Here is a 23,651-nt window from a genome sequence, read left to right as displayed (position 1 = left end):
CGACTCACAGTCAGTCAGTACGACAGTAAAGGCCGCTCCATGCGCGGCGCGCGCGCGCCTCAACCAGTTCACTAACTGCCACATTCCTAAAAAATTTTTCTAGTCAACATGGATTTCAGTGCTAAAACTAACACTATTTGTGTAAATTCAGAAAAAGTGTCTTAGTTTTGTAGTCGTTACTCGCTACGGTCCAAAGAACAATGCTGTGGGAAAAAATAACGTTCAGCTGGCATCGGCAGTCGTTCCCAGCTACCTACCTAACCTCTCTCCCCCCGCCGGTTGCCGGGTTCAATGCGCCTCTCTGCGTTTATTCATCGTTTGTGGGAAAAGTTGACCCCCCGTTTTAAGAATTATTGTTAACGAATTCACACGATCCGTGTTGTAGACTACCGCATCTTAGATGAGCGGATTGAATTTTTTATTTCAAGTTTTTTTATGATTTGTGTCATCAAAGTTGACGAGCAGCAGTGACCGGTCTGTAAATTTTTGAGATTCTGCTAAATTGTCGGTGTAGTGATAGCCACTTATTGTGTGAGGCACCAGTGTAACTGTTAACGCCAACGTAAAGTTTTTTATACGCAAGACACCAAGGTTACAACATTCCAAATTATTTGTTTTGGGCTATACCATGTTTGCGGAGTTTCAACATCGTCGAAATTATTATCTTACTGTGCTACGAATAGTGTGTAGTTATCAGAGGAGAACAATACATTAAAATAGGGCAACGTGTGCAGTGTTCATCCATGGAGTTTTGTATCTGTTACATTTAAAATTCATGTTTTCAACAAATTCCATAGAATATTTGAATTCGTTATTCGTAAAGTGAATGATATATTATGTGCAGTGCGTGACCTGATTTATTTGGGATTTCTAAAATTTCAACTTCAAGATGGGAAACCAAGGATCATCGCCCCATGAACCCCTGGACCGGGCCCAGGCTCAAACACAGAATGCTGATCTCAAAATGGTTAGACACTTATTTGATTGCACTCATCAATATTCCGCATAAAACATACACTGACTCATTGAATAAACCGGCTATGGCTTCGTTTATTGTTTGACGTACTCAACACACCTATTTCTGATGCATGCTATGATCAGAAACCGTTGCTGCTTGCATAATTATTTACGTGGAATCGTAAACTGCTCATGTTGGTTGTTTTTTTGTCGTTTTCCTGTTGGTGGTATTTACATATAAGATTAAGCAAACTACGTTCGCCCAAATTAAGATCAAATGAACAATATCGTCTACATCATATACGTTGTGGTGTATAGACGACTACCATTATCGAAGGATTCTTTTCAATACTTAGAACAGCTCTTTCTGTTCTAAGAATTGCTATTTCCAAGTAAAATATCGATTAAGTCAATTGTGCACTGTAAAAAAGGGTAAAGTCCAGTGAAGGCCTTGTCTTCAAACTACCTGATACATATGTACAGTCTGACTTGACTCGCATGTGTTGGTAAATGTATTACAATTGTATTCTTGTCACTTGGACATTGAGTGGAACTCTTCTATAAGATTTGAGTGATTAATAGGTACAACCTTGATTTCAAATCTGCTCGAATACATTGTTTTTCACTTGTGAGTAGGTACTTAGTAATAAACAACATTTTTAATATTTTGTGTACTTAAACCACGGAAAAAATTTTTGACCACTTTAACTATGAATTTTTTATCGATATCAACAAAGACGCTGACTGATGTCATAATAAAAATGCGTTACTAAAACCAAAGCCATTGAATCAGAGTTCGAAATGATAATAATCATTGATATTTTATCTTTATAATTATCTTGATCATTATAAAATTCATTGGTAAAACAAAACTACCTCTACCAATATTGTGCGATATGCATCCAAGCACGATTTGCCGCTTCGAGGCGGATCCAAACGTGTCAAATGTCAAACTCAAAATAAGTAAGTCGCGAAACAATATTTCCAAAAATTTTTCCTTGTGTTTATTTTATAGTCGTCACTTTTTAAGAAGTCCAATTTGACAGCTAAGAAAGACGATGTTATGTAACATGAATACAATCAACGAAACAAATAATTATTAACTTGTTTGGTTTTTAAAAATTACATTAATTTTAGTGAAACATTATATAATTTGATACAACAAACTTCAAGTATTATTTTCGTACGAATTCCAAAATTAAATGCAATTTTGAGTTAGTCCAAAACGTCGTAACAGTTGGTTCTCAATATTTTTTTTTTTATTAATCCTGTTGTCACCAATTAATCGCCGAATTTCACAGAGTCATTTAAATTTCACTTAAAAAAATATTGGCTTATTTAAATATTAAAACAAAAGTTCAAAACAACCCAGTAATCAGAACCTTAAAGGCAGAATTTTTTTTTTGTTTTCGTCTTTGCAAATTTTATTACTATATTGAGCTAGCCAATTGATGATTTTGGCTCATCTTCTGATGAAAGTGAATAAATATTTCAACTATGAAGTATTTTTTGTTTTCCTTGGGAATTTTGGTAGTTAGGTAACTTCAGGTTGTCCTTGTGAACTTTGATTAAATAATGCACTACAACAACTACTACCTACAGATTGTCATTGTAATCATTTAAAATACTTGCTTATAATTTATATTGAACTCTATATTGCATAAATAAATGTTAATTGTTCTATCTATTACTGAAAACAAAAGACTCGAAAAATAATCTAAACGATCGCAAATTCACAAAATTTCGAATCGATCTCTCATGAGAACCGTTAAAAAAAGTAAAATGGTTATTAATATTAATTATTATATTAATTTTTTATGGTTACCGATATGTTTAGTTACATCCCTTCATTTATTGACCTTGCGATGGTAAGGTGCCTCTTATTTTGTGACGACTATTATAGCGTTCGTTAAATAGTTGTAAGATGATGGTTTCGTAGCCAAAGCTCAAAAAATTTGTTTTCTTACTGTTTATAAACGTTTACTGTACTTTTTTTTTTTGTATTTGTTGACTTTTACTTATTTATGTACGTGTAGTATTTTTTTAATGCAGAAATATAACAGACACCAACGAGCATTGACATGGATAAGCATCGAAGAAAATAATTAGCTGGCAAACAACTGAAACCGACTTTCAATTGTTTATTCTGAATCTTTTAGTATAGTAGGTACAAACTATTCTTGAGAAATAATTGAAACTTCTTCGGCCGTGTTTGTTTTGGAAACATGTCACAAATACAAATCTAAAGACCGCAGATGAAAATGGCAGTCAAGTGTGCAAATTATGTCCCCAGGCGGCGCATTACCACGAACGATCGTGAAGACTAATAAAATTGAACGTGGGCAGCTCAATTGTGTCGTATTTCGTGAATGTGCAGAAAAACGCGTAACAAATACGCTTAATCTAATAATACTAAATACTTTGTTTTTATTGCGTATAATTGAACACAGAACTCATTGACCATGGGCTATGGTCGGGGAAATAAAAAAAACACTGAGAATTGAGAACCCCCTATCACTAGCTACTAATACTAGATATTTATTAATAACATCAATAGCTACGGGTCTTTGCTTAATATGTATTAATAGCAAAGACAAACGCTAGTAGATAGATGTCGTTGATTTATAGCGAGTCATTATCCTGCAGGGTCATTTTCATCAGAGTTCCGTAAATTTTTCATGTTTTGGCTAAAACTAATTTTCAATTTTTACAATTTCAGTTCAATTACAGGGTTGAGAGCACGTCAAGCTTGACACTTAACATTTAAATCCAACTCTATGCCACTTACGATAAGAACGGTCCAAAGTACAGTGTCAAGCTTGACGTGCTTTTGACTGTACTACTCATTTTGATAGGTTAGTGACTTAACAGTGCAGTAACTTATTTGTAATTTTAAATAATCTGTTAAAGAATAAAACGCAGACTTAATTTTTTATATATTTGAAACACAGCGATGTACACTTCTATGGAACAGAGTTTTGAGTATAATGTGTTGCCACAAAACATAGCGCATATTTAACATGAAATCTATCATATATTTTACAAAATGTTGTCTATTAATATAATCAAATAAAAAAAATGTAATGTATATTTAATGTTAAATTTATTAATTGAACATAATCTATTAAAATTATTACTTAAAATAAAAACAATAAACTTAGATCATTCCATTCTATTAAACGCCTGACTCATTCATATGACATTTTCAATATAGGTAATTATTAGGTAACAGGTATGTCTCACTGTAGCCGGAACCTGCTGACGTGCTCGTCGACCGAGAATGATTGTCATTCCATTTTTGATCTTGAATTTCATGTTTGAAGCACGTAATCATAGTTCTCCGAATGTAGTTCCATATCTTCATTACGTTCCGTAGGTCTTTGTTTTATTTTTTACTTCACACGTGAATTGTAGCTCCATCATGAGGCAGTATTATGTAAGTGCATTACTATCTGTGTTATTTTGATTATTCTATTTATGGAAAGAGCCAAATTTTCAGTCACCACCTGATAGGATCACTAGGGTTACTAGTTAAAAAATGCTTAATTTTTTGCATATTTTCTATTGTTTATAATGTTGGAAGATATGAAGAGAATGATAAATTTGGAAAAAACGTTACAATTTAATTTACATATTAATAAAATAACAAATGAATTTGACTTTATGTGCTTCAGACGGTAAATGTATTAATTTACATAATAGACGTTGGTTTTTCACTTATGTGCTTTAGTCCACCGACCCTAGCATTCTTGTTCCATTTACATCTTAAGCAACCCCAATTTTTTTCTGCTGACATGGATTCTTTGCGGGTTGGAGTCGACCCCTGAGGGTCCATTATCTATCGACCTTATAGACTTCATTGGCAATCATCGATTTAGATTCTAATTAACTACGGTATATACTTAATTAGATCCGTTTCCGAACCTTTCTCTGTGACTTTGGCGCAAAGTAGTGTAGTACTAAAAAAAATATAAGAGCTTTATCAAAAATTTATTCGAATTCTACATGTTAAGTTAATTGTATTTAATAGTGTAGGATCATTGAAAATTTTCCATCATGTTTTTCTGAATATTTTCCTATATCTTTCCACATTTGACAGTGACACGTATCAAAATTTGAATTCGAGATATTAAAACTATACGGTTTTCGAGTTCTTAGGTTTTCGCGATTGTTACACATAGGAAATGAAACTATTTTTCCGGATTTAAATCGTGTATATTTGTTTTTTTTTTCAAGCAATTTGTAGCGTAAATTGGAATGTTTCTTTTTAAAATTAAAAATAAGGTATTTAATTAATAACTATTGTAACTATAGTGAAAAATAGGGTGGTTTATTAGACATAATATTAGACATAACTGGTTGAAGATTGTATCACCTCAGTCAACCGTGACCATGAGACCTGTAAAGGGCCCGAAACGTCGGTTTGTTTGAAAAAACAAATATACGCGATTTAAATCCGTAAAAATAGTTTCATTTCCTATACGTTTTTGTAAGAGAAAGAGACAGTGTTTACTAGACAGTGCTGTTGCTCTGGTAGACAGTATTGGCTATTACAATTTCGTCTCGTTTGACGTGTTTTCTACTTTTTGTTTGTAAAAGACCATTGAAAATATTAGTTAAAATAACAAACAGCAGCCTTCCTTCGCATCGGGTTTGTTAATTTTTAATTAGCGTTTTCTTATGGTAAGCGAATGACAAGTGCATCATAGTGTATCAATAGAGCTTCTATTTCTATAGGTGGGTATAACGCACCTTTAGAATGAAATAGACTTATAAAATATAATAAAAAAATAAAAAATAGTTTATTATACCGTAAGAGCTCGTGTCCACGCTAAGAAAAGTCGCCGTGTCTATGCAAGAATTCGTATCATTTCTACACACGAACTGTGTACACTGCCTTGGCGCCGAACAAGTAAAAATCTTGTCTATCCCCGACACGACGCGCTCTGCCGCTATTGTATGGGGCGGGGTGAGGTGCATTATTAGTAAACGGACGTTTACTAATAATGCACCTCACCTTGTCATCTTTTCTGTAGCAGACATGTCGAATTTCTGAGCGTGTACACGCGCCCTAAAACGACTTTGGAAATCATTGTTCATAAGGTTGTTAAGCTGGAACTGACCAATTAAAGTTCGAAAAGCCCAGACTCACTATATGGATCTCTTTCAAAATGCTTGATTAATCTACTCCCGCGTCGGTATGTAAACGACGCATTTAGTGAATCTGCATCTGCAAAGACAACACGCCAGCACCATCAGCGAAAAAGTGATGAGTTAGTAACAGGCGTCTACTTTCGTTCTGGTCTGACATCCGTCAGATACAATTACTGTCAAATAAGTAATACCTGACCAAATTAAAACACAGTGTCGAGTATGAAGCTTCGTTCGACTCATGCGTCTTTAGATTAGGTCACACAGGGCCAGGACCCCGATTCAGAATTCTTCGATATTTTAACCGAATCGTTCAATTGAATATCGTTCTCGAATCGAAGGGCGCTTTCCGAGCTATTCAAAACATTCCGAGTTAAACGTTCGATTCGGATTCGGATACGATATTGTTATTCAACAGCGTTTACGTTTAGTCAGTGAAATAGATTATAAGAATAATGAAAATCCTTTTATATGCATTTTTAAGACCTTAAAGGCCTAAAATATAGGAATCCATTAGTCAAATTAAATCATTTTATTCGTCATCATGGGTACAATAAAGATGTTAACATTTATCTTATGATCGCCACGACTTACCATCAAGGCATACAAGTTATACTATTATTATTAATTATACTTGTCCAATACCTCCAAATAATAAAATTAACAATAATAATCATTAACAATAGTCATAAATCACTGATTAAAGGCTTCCACCTTCACAGGACAGTGAAAAACCAAGTCTTAAAATCTATAACAGTTAGGACATCAAAACAAAAGTAAATAAATAAATAAATATCGTACAGTCACGTTCGTCTCAATAATAAATAAATTAATGTGAAATTAATTAACAAAATTCCTTTAACGTATAAGTTATATAAGTCTTGCATTAAAATAATAAAATTGAACAAAATCCAGACTTTATTTAAAATAATAAGCGATTTCCATAGATTCTTGCTTTGTAAACAATAGAACGTTCGGTAACTTTCATTCGATAACTCTGTTCTGAATAACGTTGGTAAAGTTTGCCGCTCGAGAAGGTCGAGTAATCGTACGGGTGTGACATCATTTCGGTTCGGTTTCGAATACGACAGTTTGACGTTCGATTCGGGTGTTGTGAACAATGAAAATATTCTCTATTATTTATGCTCACTGGTTGTGAATAAAAATGAAAAAAAAATCGACCTTCTGAGCCGTTTTCGTTCCAAAAATTAACATATTTTTTTTACAAACAGCAGAAACAATTTGTAAGGTTATAAAACTGAATGTTTCACCATTATTTTTCAGGACTAACAAAACAATTATCTTTAATACCTCAACAGTAATAAATTAAATAATTTGAAAATGTCACTAGTTCAAATTTAGGAATCCAAATGTTGAAATTTTATTTGGGTCACTCATTCTAAATGTGCTAATATCGCCTTAATTTCATCCAAATTAGAATACGGCAATATTGAATTCAAACAATCCTTCAAGAAATATCCAAAATGTTAACCACTTTCAATTAATGCAACTTCACTAATTCTGTGTGTTTTTCACACTGAACTGACACCTTTGGCCGTATGTTAACTAAGTGAGAAAATGTTCCCATAACGTTGCAATATAGTAATAGCGAATAATTATAGGGGTTTGTTCAAGTATTATGCAATACAACAGGTTGGGGTTATACTACGCCAAGCTTCAATTAAAAATCGACCATGCGTGGTCCTCTTAAAAGCGCATTTCATGGTGTGTGGTTTTGTCAAATGGTCACGATATGGTTGCCAAGGGTACACTGCCGATTGCCTGGGTTTAATATGCACTTATCGCGGATTTTTTATCAGTCCTTGTCCATCTGTGAAAAATTCTCATGGGGTTCACAATAATGCGTAATCAACGTAATCTGTAGGTATAATATATTATTTGCATACCTAACTAATGTAGGTATGTTTGTAAATGTAATAAATTGCTTCAGACCTTTAATTGATGGACTTTGTTAAATATAATATGTTCTCAAGTTGCATGTGTATATTTATCACGAAAAGTAGATACTATGAAATATATAGTATATATTTTATAGTATATTTTCGTAGCAGTGTAGAGCTACTTGTGAAAGAATTCGTCCAGGGAAGTGCTGCCACCTTACGTATTTCTGCCGCCAAGCAATAAGATTTTGAAGGGTAAGGATGCTGGTAAAATTGCAGGCACATGGGACTTGTCAACTTATGTCTCAGGGTGACGGGCGCAGTGGCTACTATAATTACTAATTTATAGGAAGGCCTCCCAATCACACATTCATTTAAGGGACAGTCCCATATCTTTCTACATAAGTTTTGTTTATAGTGCCCCTCCCTATCAACCTCTTGGTTATGCGGGAAGGGCACTATGACCTGTGCAAGCTAGCTTAGCTTGCACAGGGACCGTCTAAGTCAGGTCCTAATCCCGGATCAGCACGTTTGCACGCACTTCATCCGGTTCTCTGTAAGGCTAGTGCCTTAGGTGAGCCGCCCCGGGTGCACGTACAGCACCGTCCCTATTTTCCAGATAGGTACCGGAGCTGAAGGCATTTAAGGGACTATGTATCCGCTTCTATAACATTCCGGTTGATAATCAAAATTTGCCATTCATTAAGTTTAAAACTATAGTGAAATAAAAACTTTATGCTAAAGGTTATTTATACAGCTTAGGTCTCAGTGTGACAGGTGCAGTGGCAGTTCCCCTCAGATCTTTTCGACTTAAAGCTCTGAGTGGCACTGCAACTGCTATCGACAGGCGTGTCGCTTATGACCAGACCCACTTACTACTTACTCGTCCCGTCACTTAGTATCATAAAATAAATATTATAAAGTTATAGTTGAAGCTGAGTATATATAATTTTTATGTCAAAGTCTGTACATTGTCACTTAAAAAAATAACTGCAAATTTGGATACCATTTAAATAACAACGGTAAAATGTTTAGAATTTTGACACACTACATTCAGTAGTTCCACGACGTTAATATATTTTATAAATCCCAGTTTGAATAATAACGCACACACTCAACATAGCCCCGCACTAGGGAAACCCTGTGTCGCGGGTGCCATGGACACACACATAGACAACCCCAAATTACACCCAAACTCACGAGAGAAATAAATGTAGGCCATACAAATATTTCTCCCGGCCCGGGAATCGAACCCGGGGACCTCTGCGTGGCAGTCCGGTATGGTAACCGTTCGACCACGGAGGCAGTTATTATACAGAATATTATACATTACTTCACAACGATAAAAAATACATGACGTCAGTGATATACGAGTATAACTACGCAAATGACCTTGTTTTGTTAATGATTGCTGTTTTACAGGTGTAATACCACACGAAACCAATACCATATTTCCAGTAAAATATAATTCATATGTTTAATTAGTAATGACCAACAACTCAATTAATTATTTTTATCATAATTACCTATTATTGTGTTATACAATAATAGACATCATTGCGGCTATTTTTTTTTAATCAAGAATTTGTTTATTATTTTATGTATTAATATTTTATTATAATTATTATTTTATGAATTATTTTATAGGCACATGGGACTTGTTGCTTTATATTCCAAGGTGACAGGCACAGTCGTAGTGCCTCATCAGTGCCCCTATGATCTTGGCGATTTAAAGCTATGCGTTAGGCCGACATATACGCCCAAACGTTTCAGGGGGCCTACCATAAGCTCTTACAGCAATCCTATTTAAGCCTGTAAGTTGGATTGCCTGTCAAATTCGTACTATGACCTCACAAAAACAATTCACTGTCCATGCAGTTTACGTTCCCCATTCGAAATTCGTTTACCTTTTCTTTCATAGTAAAATCGCATCATGACGTGTTATTCGCCTTACACGCGTGTGGTCTCAGCTGTCAAAGTTAAGCAATTGAAATAAAGTTACTCCGTGACTAACTTTTTTTAGATTTGTTACATTTCTAAGAAATTTCGTTTAAGTTTTAGTATATTTTCATTTTTATAATTATTTGTTGTTATTTTAGGCTATATAGCCAATTGTCAATAAATAAATACTATTAATTAACTATTGAGCGTTTTTTGGATGTTTTAGTTCGAGTTTCCAATCTTTAAAGTATTGTTGACAAATTATTGGCATGAATGTTATTGCAATTTTTAAATGGAATTTTAACCATTTTAATAATTTTATTGATTTAGCGAAAATCATAAAAACACTTTTGAATGGTGCCAAATTTTACTTTAATGCAATCAATGAAAATGTACGAATACGAGATACGTTCGAGAATACGTACGAGGTATGTTATCAAATTAAAACTCACCTTATTCATTTCAATGATAATAACTAGACATGACATATAATTTTTTCGTACGACAAATTGTAAAGTATGGTTGAAAAGTTGCCGATATTACAAAACGACGCAATAAGTATAATCAATAGTAAAATTAATGAAAAAAGTATAATTATTCTCATTTTGACACAATTGGTTAATGGTGCTTGAACGCTCCCAGGATAGTACATCTGTCTGTTTCTTTCATATGATTTAGCATGTAGTTCCATCTCGCCTTTATCATATTTAATTTAGAGACATGTTAGAGATTTCTAAAGTAGGATTTTTAAGATACGATTACTGTTTACATTACTCATTCATTTCTAATAGGCGTTTATCTGTTTCTTTTAATTTCGGTAATTGAATGATTAAAAACACTATATTATTCACTTGCTGGCCATTCTGTGCGACAACTTATATAATTTTCTTAATATAACTAAATATTTTAGTCCTTCGACTTAGTAATTTTATAAAGGGCAGAATAATACGTTATTTCACATGAATTGTGATTTATTTTTGTATTGATATAGTGGCAAAAACTTTGATAAGGCTTGTATCATAATTTATGAATAATACTTCGTTGTAAAAGATATAAATTTTATGTCTAAAGTCAAATAACTTTTATTTCATAGGTATGCATATTGAAATTGTCATATTGATTAAACTCTACTTGGTTTGGCAAGATTGAGAAGAATGAGCAAGAAACTCCAGGGGTTGCTCTACAAACGTTTGTGCACATTTATCATTTACAATACCAAATATGATTTATCGAGACAATCTGTAAGAGCTAAACAGGTCACTACTATGGATATTTGTCATCCAAGTACACAGCTTTTTTTTATAATATCAAGTGATGGAACGAGCAAGTCATGTGACTGGTGGTAAGCTACACACCTGTCCATAACAGTTGCAGTGCCACTCGGAGCTTTAAATTACAAAGATCTGAGAGGCACGCCACTGCGCCTGTCACCCTGACACATAAGTTGACAAATATCATGTGCCTGTAATTTCACCAGCACCCTTTATAACCGGAACGCGTAATCCTCATATTACTGCTTGGCGGCAGAAATAGGTAAGGCGGCAGAATTTTCCTGGACGAATTCTTTCACAAGGAACTGCTCTGCTAGGAAATAAAGTATATAAATAAATTTCCAAGTGTGAGACCAGATAATGAGGTTGTCTGCCACATAATTATTATTATAATTAATTTTCATTACTATCCATACATCACTGTCAGGGTTTACTACAACTTAGTCCAGTCCGGCCCCTGTAGCATGGCAACGCATGATAGTCGCGACGCGCGCGATAATATTGAAATAAGCGCGCGCTATTGGCTGTCTCAATCAGATTAATTTAGGTAGCCAATAGCGCGCGCTTATTTCAATTTTATCGCGCGTGTCGCGACTATCATGCGTAGCCGTGCTATGGGGGCTGTACCAGAGTTTGCTTTATTGTAGTCGCTATGAGGTAATATATAACTTTTGTTATTAGGTTTTTTATTTTGTACTATCAACGTTGAATACAATCACTTTCACTTTGGACCGTCTTATTGTAAATTAAATAGAGTTGAATTCACATCCTAGCAATAAAGGGAGACATACTGCTGTTGGTGCTTTATCTTTCACCGAAAGTTACCTTTTATAATTTTAGATATATTACTTGTAAAACTCTCGTTAGTTCTGACTGTTGTGTTAGTTAGACTGGAAGGAAACCAAAGCTTTAAGAAGCTTGCGCACGTGCTGATGTAACAAAAATGTTTTATTTTTCCTTTTGTATTAAATTTAATCTGTATTTGTGTCATACTAGTGAATAAAGAATTTCTAACAACACACACACTCAACATAGCCCCGCACTAGGGAAACCCTGTGTCGCGGGTGCCATGGACACACATATAGGCAACCACAAATTACACCCAAACTCACGAGAGAAACAAATGTAGGTAATACAAATATTTCTCCCGGCCCGGGAATCGAACCTGGGACCTCTGCGTGGCAGTCCGGCATGGTAAACGTTCGGCCACAGAGGCAGTTAAATTAAAAAAGTCTTTATTTCAATGTATATCTTCACGGTTGGTCTATTCACTATATTAGGGTCAAGTCAGACTGAAAGAGCAGCGGGCGAAGGAGCATTGGTGCAAAGTATTACTTAGCATTTAGAATCATATCTTCTAAAGAAAAAAGTTCCAATTGATTTGAAGTGATCAAATGTATAGGCACTGCGAGCAGCCGTGAGGCTGCGCGAGATTTGTAGCGTTCACAGAAGCACCGGCTGCTGCTCCTTCGGCTGCTGCGCGCCTGAACTCTTTCAGTGTGACTTGATCCGTCATTCAGAAGATGTATACTGTATTTATGTATGTAAGGACAGCGGCCCATCACCCTTTCCTTTTCACCTTTTCACTTAAGCTTTAAATACATCTTTATACCACTTACTATGAGACAAACCAAAGTGTGGCTGGGGAATCATAATCCTCCGCAGGGGAGTATAACCCTCAGTAGTGAGGGATACGACGTGAGGAGGAGATATGAAATCGACAGTCTCTGATTGCGGTTGTCGGACACAGTCGCCAATTGCCGCAACCGCAATTTATATGAAAATAGAATGTTTGCTTCTAGTTGCCGGTTAGTTGTATCCAACACAAGACACTCGTTTGCGCGGTGCTGTAAGGACGGCAGCGTGGTTTTTAAGTAAGGTTAGGTGGGTTAAGAGGAAGACCAGGGGAAGTGGTACATGAAGCTTTAACTCATAATCTAAATAGTTCAGCACTATAGTCTCTTAGTCGATAAAACAGACAAACAAATTAGTTTAAACTATTTTAAAAAGGTGTCGCCGGGGTCGGAACCGTTGAGGGTATAAGGTGACATTTTAGTCTTGTAAGAAAGAAATTAGTTTACATAATTGATGCACTCGCATGTCCCATATATATATTTACAAAATTAGAGAACATATGCTTTTCTTTTCATATAAAATTGTTTCAACGCATAGTTTACATTGTATGGAAGACAAAAATAATAAAATAAACACTGCAATAAATATTATCTTATCAATATTATCTATTTACAACCATTAGATTTAATTGTATACCTCAAAATTCCGTCACGTTAAACAGTTGTTGTTAATTATTTGCGGACGCAGCGACTGCAGAGGATTTTAATGTACTTGTTTTATCCTACCACAAATCAAAGGAGCTTTCCTCGGCTTGAGACGTACTCGTGCACGATAACGTTGTGTTAATTTGTGTGCTACGTGAAATGCTAGATAATAGTGTGTTACGTAATCTTTTTACTAATTGAATTAAGTATTTGCAGTTGTTTTATGTGCTCAATAGGATTATCAAGCAGGTGACGCAATTAAAGTAATACAAAGTAAACACCTAATTGACATATAATAGCTATCTCATAACATTAGGTTCTACCTATATTATGGATTTGTTTAATGGAAATGCAACATTCAATGGTTTACAGAGTTTATTTATTAACTTCTATTTCTAATGAAGTTAATAAATAAGGAATCTATTTGTTAACTCTCACTTTAAATATGTCAAAATAGGTGATTATGTTATATGTAGAGGTGGGCGTTTAAACAAAAAGCACGTTAAAAAGTTTGCTATTTAAAATAAGCACTGAAGCACGCTTTTTATTTTAAGCGTAAGCATTGATCAGTTCTATAATCAACAATTTAATTTTTTTCAACTTGCCTAAGCTTCAAGTCCCACCATATGTTTCCTAAACAAATTAATTCGTCAATGTGAATAATAATTTTGTAAATAAAAATAAAACTCCTGTTTTACAAATAAGCTTACTTAACTTAAACCTTTAGTGATCTACTCTTGCTTTTCGCTATCAATACAAAGTTACAAGCTTTTTCTAACATAAAAGTCTATGCTATTAAACGTTTTTCTGAACGATTTTTTAAGCTTCAAACTAAAAAACGTTTAAGTGAAAAAGCTTTTCAAAAAAGCACGCTTTTTTAAAAAGCTGCCTCTAAACGTTTAAAAAAATAAGCAGTTTTTCCATCTCTAATTATATGAGTTAATGCAATACTGTTTTTATTACTCGACTTTAGGCTACTTATCAAATTCTACAACAAATTAATAAATATAAATCTTTGTTTTCTTACATTATTATAAAAGTCATCATCATCCCTTTTATACTTCTCACTGCCGGGCACGGGTCTCCTCTCAGGCGAGGGTTTAGGCCATTGTCCGCCACCCTGGCAATGCGGGTTGGGGACTTCACACGTTTTCCAAGAGTTGTGAAACTTCTTCAACGTGCAGGTTTCATCACGATGTTTTCCTTCACCGAAAATCCCATGGTATATTTCAAATTCCGAAAACTCAAGTGGTTCGCGCCCGGATTCGAATCCACGGCCTATGCGTGAGACGCGGTAGGCCAAACCATTGGGCCACAACGGCTTGACTTGATTATATAAGTAATCTATAATTATTACACCATCATAACTTATACTATATGACTGTGACCACAGAAGTCGTCGGTAAGATCGTCATTCCGGAGGGCGCGCGCGGGCGCTGCGCTGTCGCCTCCGCGCGCCGGCATGGAGCGCCTGCGCCGCTCGTTCCGCGAGTCCTTCCGCAAGTAAGTTACCCGACAACTGCTTGCCAGCTACATTTACCTTATGCTTACAATATAAGTTGTTTAATCTAACGACTACTCTCCGAACAGCAACTCCCAAAGTTAGTATGAAATGAAGGTGTCAGTATAGTGTGCCGCCTGTAAGTAGCCTTGTCACCCGACTTGGCTGTAGTAGCTTCACTAATAACAGAAAATCGACTTTTGTAAAACCCGTGTTACAATGACTAGTTCACTACAAATGAAGCATTCCTTGAAAATCTTACTTTTATTTTCACATTTGCAGACGTAAGGGCTCGCCGCCAGAGTCTGCGCGACCTCACCAATGGCACGCTGACGAAGCGGCCGTCAGGGCCGGCACTTGTACCTTTCCCGTTAAGTACCTGGGCTGTGTCGAAGTCTTCGAGTCCAGGGGCATGCAAGTGTGCGAAGAGGCACTTAAGTTACTTAGAGTGAGTATTATGTCATCACCAATTATGTCGGTATAATCAGACTTTAATTTGAAGCCATCTTGTAACTGAATAAAATAATCTTGCGAGCCCAAGAGAGTAAATTATTAAAAATGTTTTAATTGCAACATTACTTTTACACTTCAGAATTCACGACGGCGTCCCGTGCGCGCGGTGCTACATATAAGCGGGGATGGTCTACGAGTGGTCGAAGAGGAGACCAAAGGTTTAATAGTCGATCAGACTATCGAGAAGGTCTCCTTCTGCGCGCCAGACAGAAATCACGAGAGAGGTTTTAGGTTAGTATCTTTTACTGAACAGTTTGTAAAGTAAATTTCTAAATATTTATTTGCAATGTATATCATGATGTTCTTCCTTCTACCTCGATATCCATATATTTTTGTGAAAATACTCCATTAGTTTGTCATTGTTATTGATAAGTTTCTAATCATAATTGTTAGTTTTATCCATAGCTTATAAATATATCCCAAAATGCTTTTTAACGAGCTATTTATCGATCAAGGATTCATCAAACAGTCGTATCCGAGCGACAATTTTAGTGAAGTATAGCTCCTTGTAAAAGAGTTCCTCCAGGGAAGTACTACCTTACCTATTTCCGGCGCCAAGCCGTAATGTGAACATTACTGCGTTCCTGTTTAGAAGGGTAAGGGTGCTGGTGAAATTACAGGGGCATGGTATTTATCAACTTATGTCTCAGGGTGACGGGCGCAGTGGCAGTTTCCATAAGATCGTCGCGATTTAAAGCTCTGAGTGGCACAGCAACTGTTATGGATAGGCGTGTCGCTACCATCAGGCGCACGACGTGTTCGTCCCGTCAGTTAATATTTACTAAAAAAAATACCGTACCGCGATGACAATTTCTAATGATTATCGCACCTGTTAAAGTATTTCAAATTTTGGTATTACAATTGCAGCTACATCTGCCGCGATGGCACAACGCGGCGATGGATGTGCCACGGGTTCCTAGCGTCTCGCGATAGCGGCGAGCGATTGTCACACGCGGTTGGGTGCGCCTTCGCGGCTTGCCTCGAACGTAAACAACGCCGCGATAAAGAGTGCGCCGTTTCTATGAGCATCGATGCCGCCTCACATGCCTTTACTCGGCAGGGATCATTCCGAAAATCAAGTGAGTAATATTTATTTTCACTCCTCGTGCTCTAAAATTACGTCGATATAGCCTTACCTACCGGGAGTAAAGGGCGTCCTTTAATCCTTAGGGTGTAAAAAGTACGTAATTTTTTAATTTACTTCAAGTGAACAAATTCAAACAGCCTCATCAGAACGCCTTTTCCGCATAGACGGTGGCGTAATTTTATTTTCCCGCGTTAGTGCGATTGTTGTGTCTGTGTCTGGTTGGAAAAAAAATTACGCGAAAACTTCATAAATTTTCTTAACGATTTTTTTTTCTCGTAATCGAAGTGAAAAGTAAAGTGTTCACCTCGAGACTAAAAGCCAATATAAACCCTCGCAGTCTTACTACAAAAACGTTTAAGGTATGTAGTTATTTACCAGATGTTTAGAAAAAGTAGTACCATAAATTCGCGCCTAACCATTGTTTTGGTATGGACAGCGGTTGGACATTGTTTAAATTTAAACCACTGCCAGATGTTACTTTAACGCGTGTTTTAGCCATCGTGTTTTGTCTTTTCGTTTATTTGTGGTGATTATTATGGATATCTTGAATTTTATTGATTCTTTTGACATGGACGATATGGATTATATGGATATGTTTGAAGTCATCGCGAGCGAATTAATCCATTTGAGTATTACGATGAAGAGAAATTTCTAAAAAGGTACAGATTGAGTAAAATCTTCGGATCATAACATGTAGAATATAGACGTCGACGAATGCAGAGAACACAGGTGCCTTCTACATTAATAGAAAATATTCTAAGAAGAAATTTCATACAATAACATACACAATAACATGTTTGATATAACAAATTTATTAATAAAATTTGGACAAAATCATGCCCTTTTTATTTCAACAATGGTATTTCAAATTTCTTTTTCCCCAACTTTTGTTTCTTAATTTATTTTTCGATCATCAGTACTTCAATTAGTAACTTGTGTCTTACATCCTGGTGACACAATTCTTTAATATCGGTGCTCTCTTTCTTTGTTTGTAAAATAGTAGTTTTTGGCTTAATCTGAAATAAATAGCTAGAGTTGTAGTAAATTATGTGCAAACATAAAAGAAGATATTTATGAATTACTCTCTCAACTTTGCGTTTTTTGCTTTCTCCTTTCTGTTGCATTCTTTGTTTTTGTGCTATATTATCAATAAAACTCTTGGGTAATAGTTTACGTGCTCTTCCGGAGTATTTAGGAATTATTATTTTAAATGCTGAGATAAAAATCTGTAGCTAAAAAATAGTACAACTGCATTACCTCCTCATCATTTATTTAGTAAAGCACTGGAAATATAACCCTTATGGCAAGGACTTGAATATTATTTCTATAGCTTTAAACTTTTGCGTCTTGAATCCAATTATCACCCTCGCGTTTTTTAACCATTTTAGATACTGTTTACCGATTTAAATACAAAAGGCACGAAAAAAGGCGAAAGTTTTTTTTTTTAAAGAAACCAACTGTCACTAATATCACACGCGCTATCAGTCCTCTCTGAGGGTCAGGTAAAAACTACGTTCCGTTACGCTTTACCCAATAACAATAATAAACAGGTTTAAACGGTAAAATAAAAATAAAAAACATTTTAACAAATTCTTGTACTGCATTGTACAACTTGCAAATATTATGTTGTTTTATGTATATTATTTTATAACAAAACATTGCTAATTATTTTAAAATTGTTAATAAACCACTGTTGGATCTGCGTAAAAGAGAAAAGATGGGGACAAACGGCGAATGACTGAATGAATAAATTCTAGTGCTGCTATAGATGAATATTATTTCTGTGCTTATACTTTGTCTACAAAGACTGGCGTTAAACACTGTTTTAATCAATGTTTAAATAGTTAGTCACTGACTAAGTAAACCCATGTTAAAAGGGTGATTATTAAACCTTTTACCACCTGGCTAAAGCTCAGGTGGCTACCCGCTTCGGGTATATATGGCTTCGTTTAGTCCCTCGATAAAAAATGTACTATTTTATAATAATAATATTTATTTCATTCATATACACATACATTAAAATAAAAAACAGTATGTTACATAAAACAACAAACATGTGCTAGTTATAAAATTCCCGAGTCCCAAACTAAGCTGAATAAACTGAACATCATACATAATGTTTTCCTACTATGATATTGTGAAAATACTCCGATGGTTTGTGATTATTATTGATACGAAGATCGGATAAACAAAAAGAAAAATTCCAGCATGATAACACGAAGAGAACCCCATACCTTTCTAAATTAGTTTTAATTATAATGACCCTCTCTACCGACCCCTAACGTATACGAGAAGGGTACTATGACCTGCGCGAGTTTGCCCGCGTGGGGCCATCTACGTCAGTCCTAACCCCACAACAGCCCGTTTGCATGGACTTCATCAGGCACCCGTCGCGCTCTGCGCAACTAACGGTTACCGACGTTGTCGGCCACGAAGACAGTCGAATCCAATTTATGTAAAAAACAAATTTATGTAAAAAAAAATGTAATTGCAGCAATAACCGCTCGTCGTGCGTCGGAAGCCGACGCGACTGTATCCCCTGCGGTGGTGCCACCGATGTCGGCGCCGCCCCGCCCCACTGCACACAACCCATTCGCCGTAGAAAGGCCGCACGCCGCGCCGCATCTACTCGAGAGGCAGGGCTCCTTCCGCGGTTTCGCGCATCTTAACAACAAGTTAGTACATGTACACAATACCCGTCACTGTACAACATTAAAGGCTATCAGCTCAAAAGTGGTGTAATCCTCATTAATATAAATAATATGATTTTTTTATACATGAAAATAGCATCAAATATAAATTACTTACTTTATAATATAAGTACTTTATAGTACTTTAATATCATTTAAAATAATATTATAGAAACACAATTTATAGCTTCATTATTTACAAAATATTTTTAGAGTAAGCATTTTCGTTATGTCATCTCATAGATTGTGTGTTGAGTTCTTTAAGGGTGCTATTCTAAAGCATAGCTATCGATAAATAATTAACCTTACTTAATAATCTTTAAACTCAAAAGATAATCTGTAATCAGCTATGTCACCCTATGCTCGGGAATGTCAAACTAAGAAAGAACGTTCAAACGACTTCAATCTATTATAGACATGACCATTCGCATGTCCCAAACAAATCACTATCAATAGTGATAGTGTTTTGTTTTAGTGTTGAATTTTATCAAAGAGTGTCTGTACCATAGTACCGTGGACAGACGTGACAGTCTATGCCTGTGGAGAATGAGCCAGACAGGCAGATAATATCGAATGTTTACCAATGGTATTTATCCATAGTTGAGGAATTAATGTAAAGCCCCTGGCAAAGTCGCTATTAGTTGCACAATACTATAATACATTTTGCTTTGACCCAGGGCCTTCCACTTACTATTTATAATTATTATATTACTCAAAAGAAAAACAGAAGAAAAAGTAGTCGAGTTGTTGAAATTATTGATGTTATGTACTTTTCCTTGCGGAAAGGCAAAGAAAGATCTTTAGACCATGCAGTCTAGTCTTTTTTTTTATATTTTTAAATTTATATGTGGTTACCATAGTAACTATTTTATTTACTCATATTGTCCTTACTCTGTTATTGTGTAGTCAGAGCAATCTGTTGCTTATTAATCTATGATATTGAAGTGTTGTGTCTTCACCGCACATCAGTGAAACACAGCATGTGTATGGAACGCCGCATCTAGTACACTAATACATAAATATCGTTGGTTTCAAACGAATTCCTACTCTAAAGTTACGTCTATTGTGCACGTTTCCAGTTCGCCATTCAAGCGTCAGATGTCGCTCCGCATCAGCGAACTGCCGTCGAACCTGGAGCGGCAACGACTCGGCCTCGGCTCTCCGCCGCGCCTGCCCACGTTGCCACCCATACAGTCGTCCACAGCAGCGCCGGTTAACAATAACACTTCTGTCCTATCTGACTCACTTGCGCTGGAGATTAATGGCGAGGTTGGTATTTTGTTTTATAATACCAAGTGACCGGACGAACAAGTGTGCCTGGTGGTAAGGGCGCGTTCCCATTATGTCGTAACGTTTTATTTATTGTTAGATGACTGTCGCGTCTAACCTGTTCCCATATCACGACTGTCGTGTCTAGATGTTCCCACTAAATCGTGACGGCAATTTATAGGTTCGCGGCAGTCGCCTTGTCATTTGCACGACAGAATCGTATGAAGCTGTGATTATCTGTCTTCACATTTTTATCGTGACGTTTTATTTATCGTCAGTCTGTCGTCGTAACGTCAAAAAAGTCTTAAAAACTTCATTTAAGTATACAAATCACGACTTTTTAAACTGCACGACTATCTGTAGTCACGACATAATAGGAAGACGCGACAAGCCTATTCATAACAGTTGGATTGCGACTCAGGGATTTGAATTGTCACCGTCACTCTGAGACATAAGTTGACAAGTCCCATGTGCCTGTAATTTCACCAGCACCCTTACCCTTCATAATCGGAACGCAGTAATACTAATACTAATGAGTATTTATTTCTGCCACCAAGCAGTAATGACTGCTTGGTGGCAGAAATAGGTAAGGCAGTACTTCCCGACAGACGAACTCTTTCACAAGGAGCTCTACTGCTACTAAGTTGCTACTGATTGCAAATTATTTCTCTTCAAATTTTTTTTGAAGTACGCTCACTCGTTTCTATTATAACTATATGAAATTAATCAAAACGTTTGTTTGTAATAAGTAATAAGGATAAATAATTAAGTCATTTATCAAATTCTATTTTACGTAAAAATAGTTAGTTATAGGCCTTTATTATTATTTGCAGGACAAGCAACCTGAAGATCCAGTGGCAGCGATGTGCCAACAACTTTCAATGGGTCTGCGCGCCCTGACAGAGGAGCAGCCAGTGACTGCTGTGCCTGTGGCTCCAGTGGCCCCAGCACCCATCGCAGCGGCACTCCCGCACCCAGACGCTTGGCTGGGCCGAATCGCGGGCGTTAGAGCCCCTCCATTGGGGGCCACTGGCCGCGCCGCTTCCTACGCCGGCCATTCCACTAACCCGTTCCTCACACCTACTCCCGCCCCCCTTTAAATTCCCGAGCTACCGAGTATTGTTCCTAATTAGTTGACAACGAGCGATTACGCTCACCACCAGAGTCCAAAAATTTATCAAAAAAGATCGAGAGACCGAAGTAGTTGTCGCCCGTCACTTATTTTAGATTTCGAATTCTTTGAAATCTACCTTGAAAATAATCGTTACACGCATATGTATCGTTCTAGTTTCTAAAGACCAAGCTTCAAGAATCATTCCTGTTTTATGGAAATGGTCGAGTGTTATTATAACGAAATGCACGTGTTTTTGTATCATATTTTATATAAATATCCGATGATTCTATAATATAGAACGTCATGGCGTAGCCTTAACCGAATGTTAACTTTGAGTCAAAGCCTTAGGCTAATTTTAATCACGGTAGCGAAGTGATAAGTGGAAAAATCATAATGTCGAATAATACATTAGAAATGATTAGAATGAAGAAAATTAATAATGCATTCGTTCATTTCCGTATAATTGAATAACTCCCCGAAGCTTCAACATTAGAAAATAGCACTGTATTCTTGCGATTTTGTGTAACGAGTAGCACTTGTGATTAAGTCCTCAAATCTTTTATTCGCGAATTTCGCCTTTATTGAAAACGTCCGTATTCGACGCTGAGATGGTATTTTTGACGTGGTTATCGTTAGTACGTGCTGATAGGGCCGGTTCTTGCCAGTTTCATCCTAAAATGTGATTATCACTAGGAGCCAAATTTAAGTGGTCAATCAAGTTGTACTAAGGTACACTTATTTGGCCAGAAAACAAATTCAAATCGATGTGAGTTAAATTTATTCGCGAATTGACCGAGTGAGACGTTGTAGCTTAAATTGTTAAAATCGTATTTCGAGCAGTCTTTAACTCGATGTATTTTGAAATTGACAAATGGTCTTAATGTGTAGTGTAACGTGGTAATGCACTTATGAGTGGAAGGCACAGAATATCTAGAAATATTCTTCAATCCGTAGATTTACTTATTTTCAAAAGGTATGTCACATGTTCTGCACTTCTAAGTCCTAATGAATAGTGGTTTTCAGGCGAATTGGTGATATTTATAATAAATTTTCCAAAGTGTACACGTTTCGACGAAGTCACAAAATTCTTGACTTAAAAGTATTTTTATATTTTGACTCCGATGCCAGTTGCGTAGTAGACCAGATTCTGAAGATTATTTATGGAAAAAAATATAACTGTTGTATTTGAGGTGTTTAATTAAATTGGAGTTGTGTATATCTGACGCGTAGCTAAGTAAATATTGTACTTAAATTATCTCGTCCAAATGCACCGTGCTTCTGCGCTGCACACTATATCAATGTGCTATCGCTGTGTAGTTGAATTGAACGTAAGTCGTCGCCAGGCGTCGTCCAAGGACAGTATTACGAGCCAGTGGCGATCTTTTACAGCAGAACGAACAATGCAGTATTTTAAAACTTAACATACTTCTTAATTGTATTATAGGGTTTTGGACATATTTTCCCTTTTTTGTATATAATTGTAAATTTGTAGGATACATACCGATTGTGGATCTGTTTTTATACTTTTTTTATTCTTGAATATGTCATAGGAACAGATGGGTAGAGATAGAGTTAATTTTATTCTTATTGCTATTTAATTTTCATTTAGCAAAATTCATACGTACTTACATGTTGTTCTTATATAGTTGTACTTATGTTACTTTTTAAGTTATTCTGTTAATTTTATTTTACTCGGCTTATTGTTAAGTCAGCCAGTTTCGGTACCAGAGATGAGCTGATCGGGCTGATGGGTGATATTGATGTACAAGCTAAAACGTTTATTTATTATTCATTAGTGAAATGAGATGATAACCGTTTTTTTTTACTCTACTAATCTAGGGCCCTACTCTCGAAGCACGAAATCCGTAGTTACGGCTGTTTTCCCACAGTGGATGACCTACGGACTAGAGTTTCGATCGGAACTAGAACTAAGAATGTATGATGAAAACGATTTGGCAGTTTCGAACGGGCCCGTCG

General features: G+C 36.0%; 1 protein-coding gene across 1 annotated transcript; it reads left to right on the top strand.

The window, feature by feature from the left end:
* On the top strand, nt 1-23,422 carry LOC113226779 (protein numb). The gene is made up of 8 exons (XM_026459518.1): nt 1-967; nt 14,894-15,003; nt 15,284-15,449; nt 15,594-15,745; nt 16,382-16,593; nt 19,096-19,276; nt 20,371-20,560; nt 21,394-23,422. Exons 1-8 carry the CDS (start codon nt 890-892, stop codon nt 21,658-21,660), a joined length of 1,356 nt encoding a protein of 451 aa, XP_026315303.1. The 5' UTR covers nt 1-889; the 3' UTR covers nt 21,661-23,422.
* Nucleotides 23,423-23,651: the final 229 nt, after the last annotated feature.

This window comes from Hyposmocoma kahamanoa, unplaced genomic scaffold, assembly GCF_003589595.1.
Source record: "Hyposmocoma kahamanoa isolate Upper Pololo Valley unplaced genomic scaffold, ASM358959v1 202, whole genome shotgun sequence".
NCBI classification, from domain to species: domain Eukaryota; kingdom Metazoa; phylum Arthropoda; class Insecta; order Lepidoptera; family Cosmopterigidae; genus Hyposmocoma; species Hyposmocoma kahamanoa.
The sequence above is the reverse complement of the archived record's forward strand: the minus strand, read 5'-3'. Positions and strand labels throughout refer to the sequence as shown.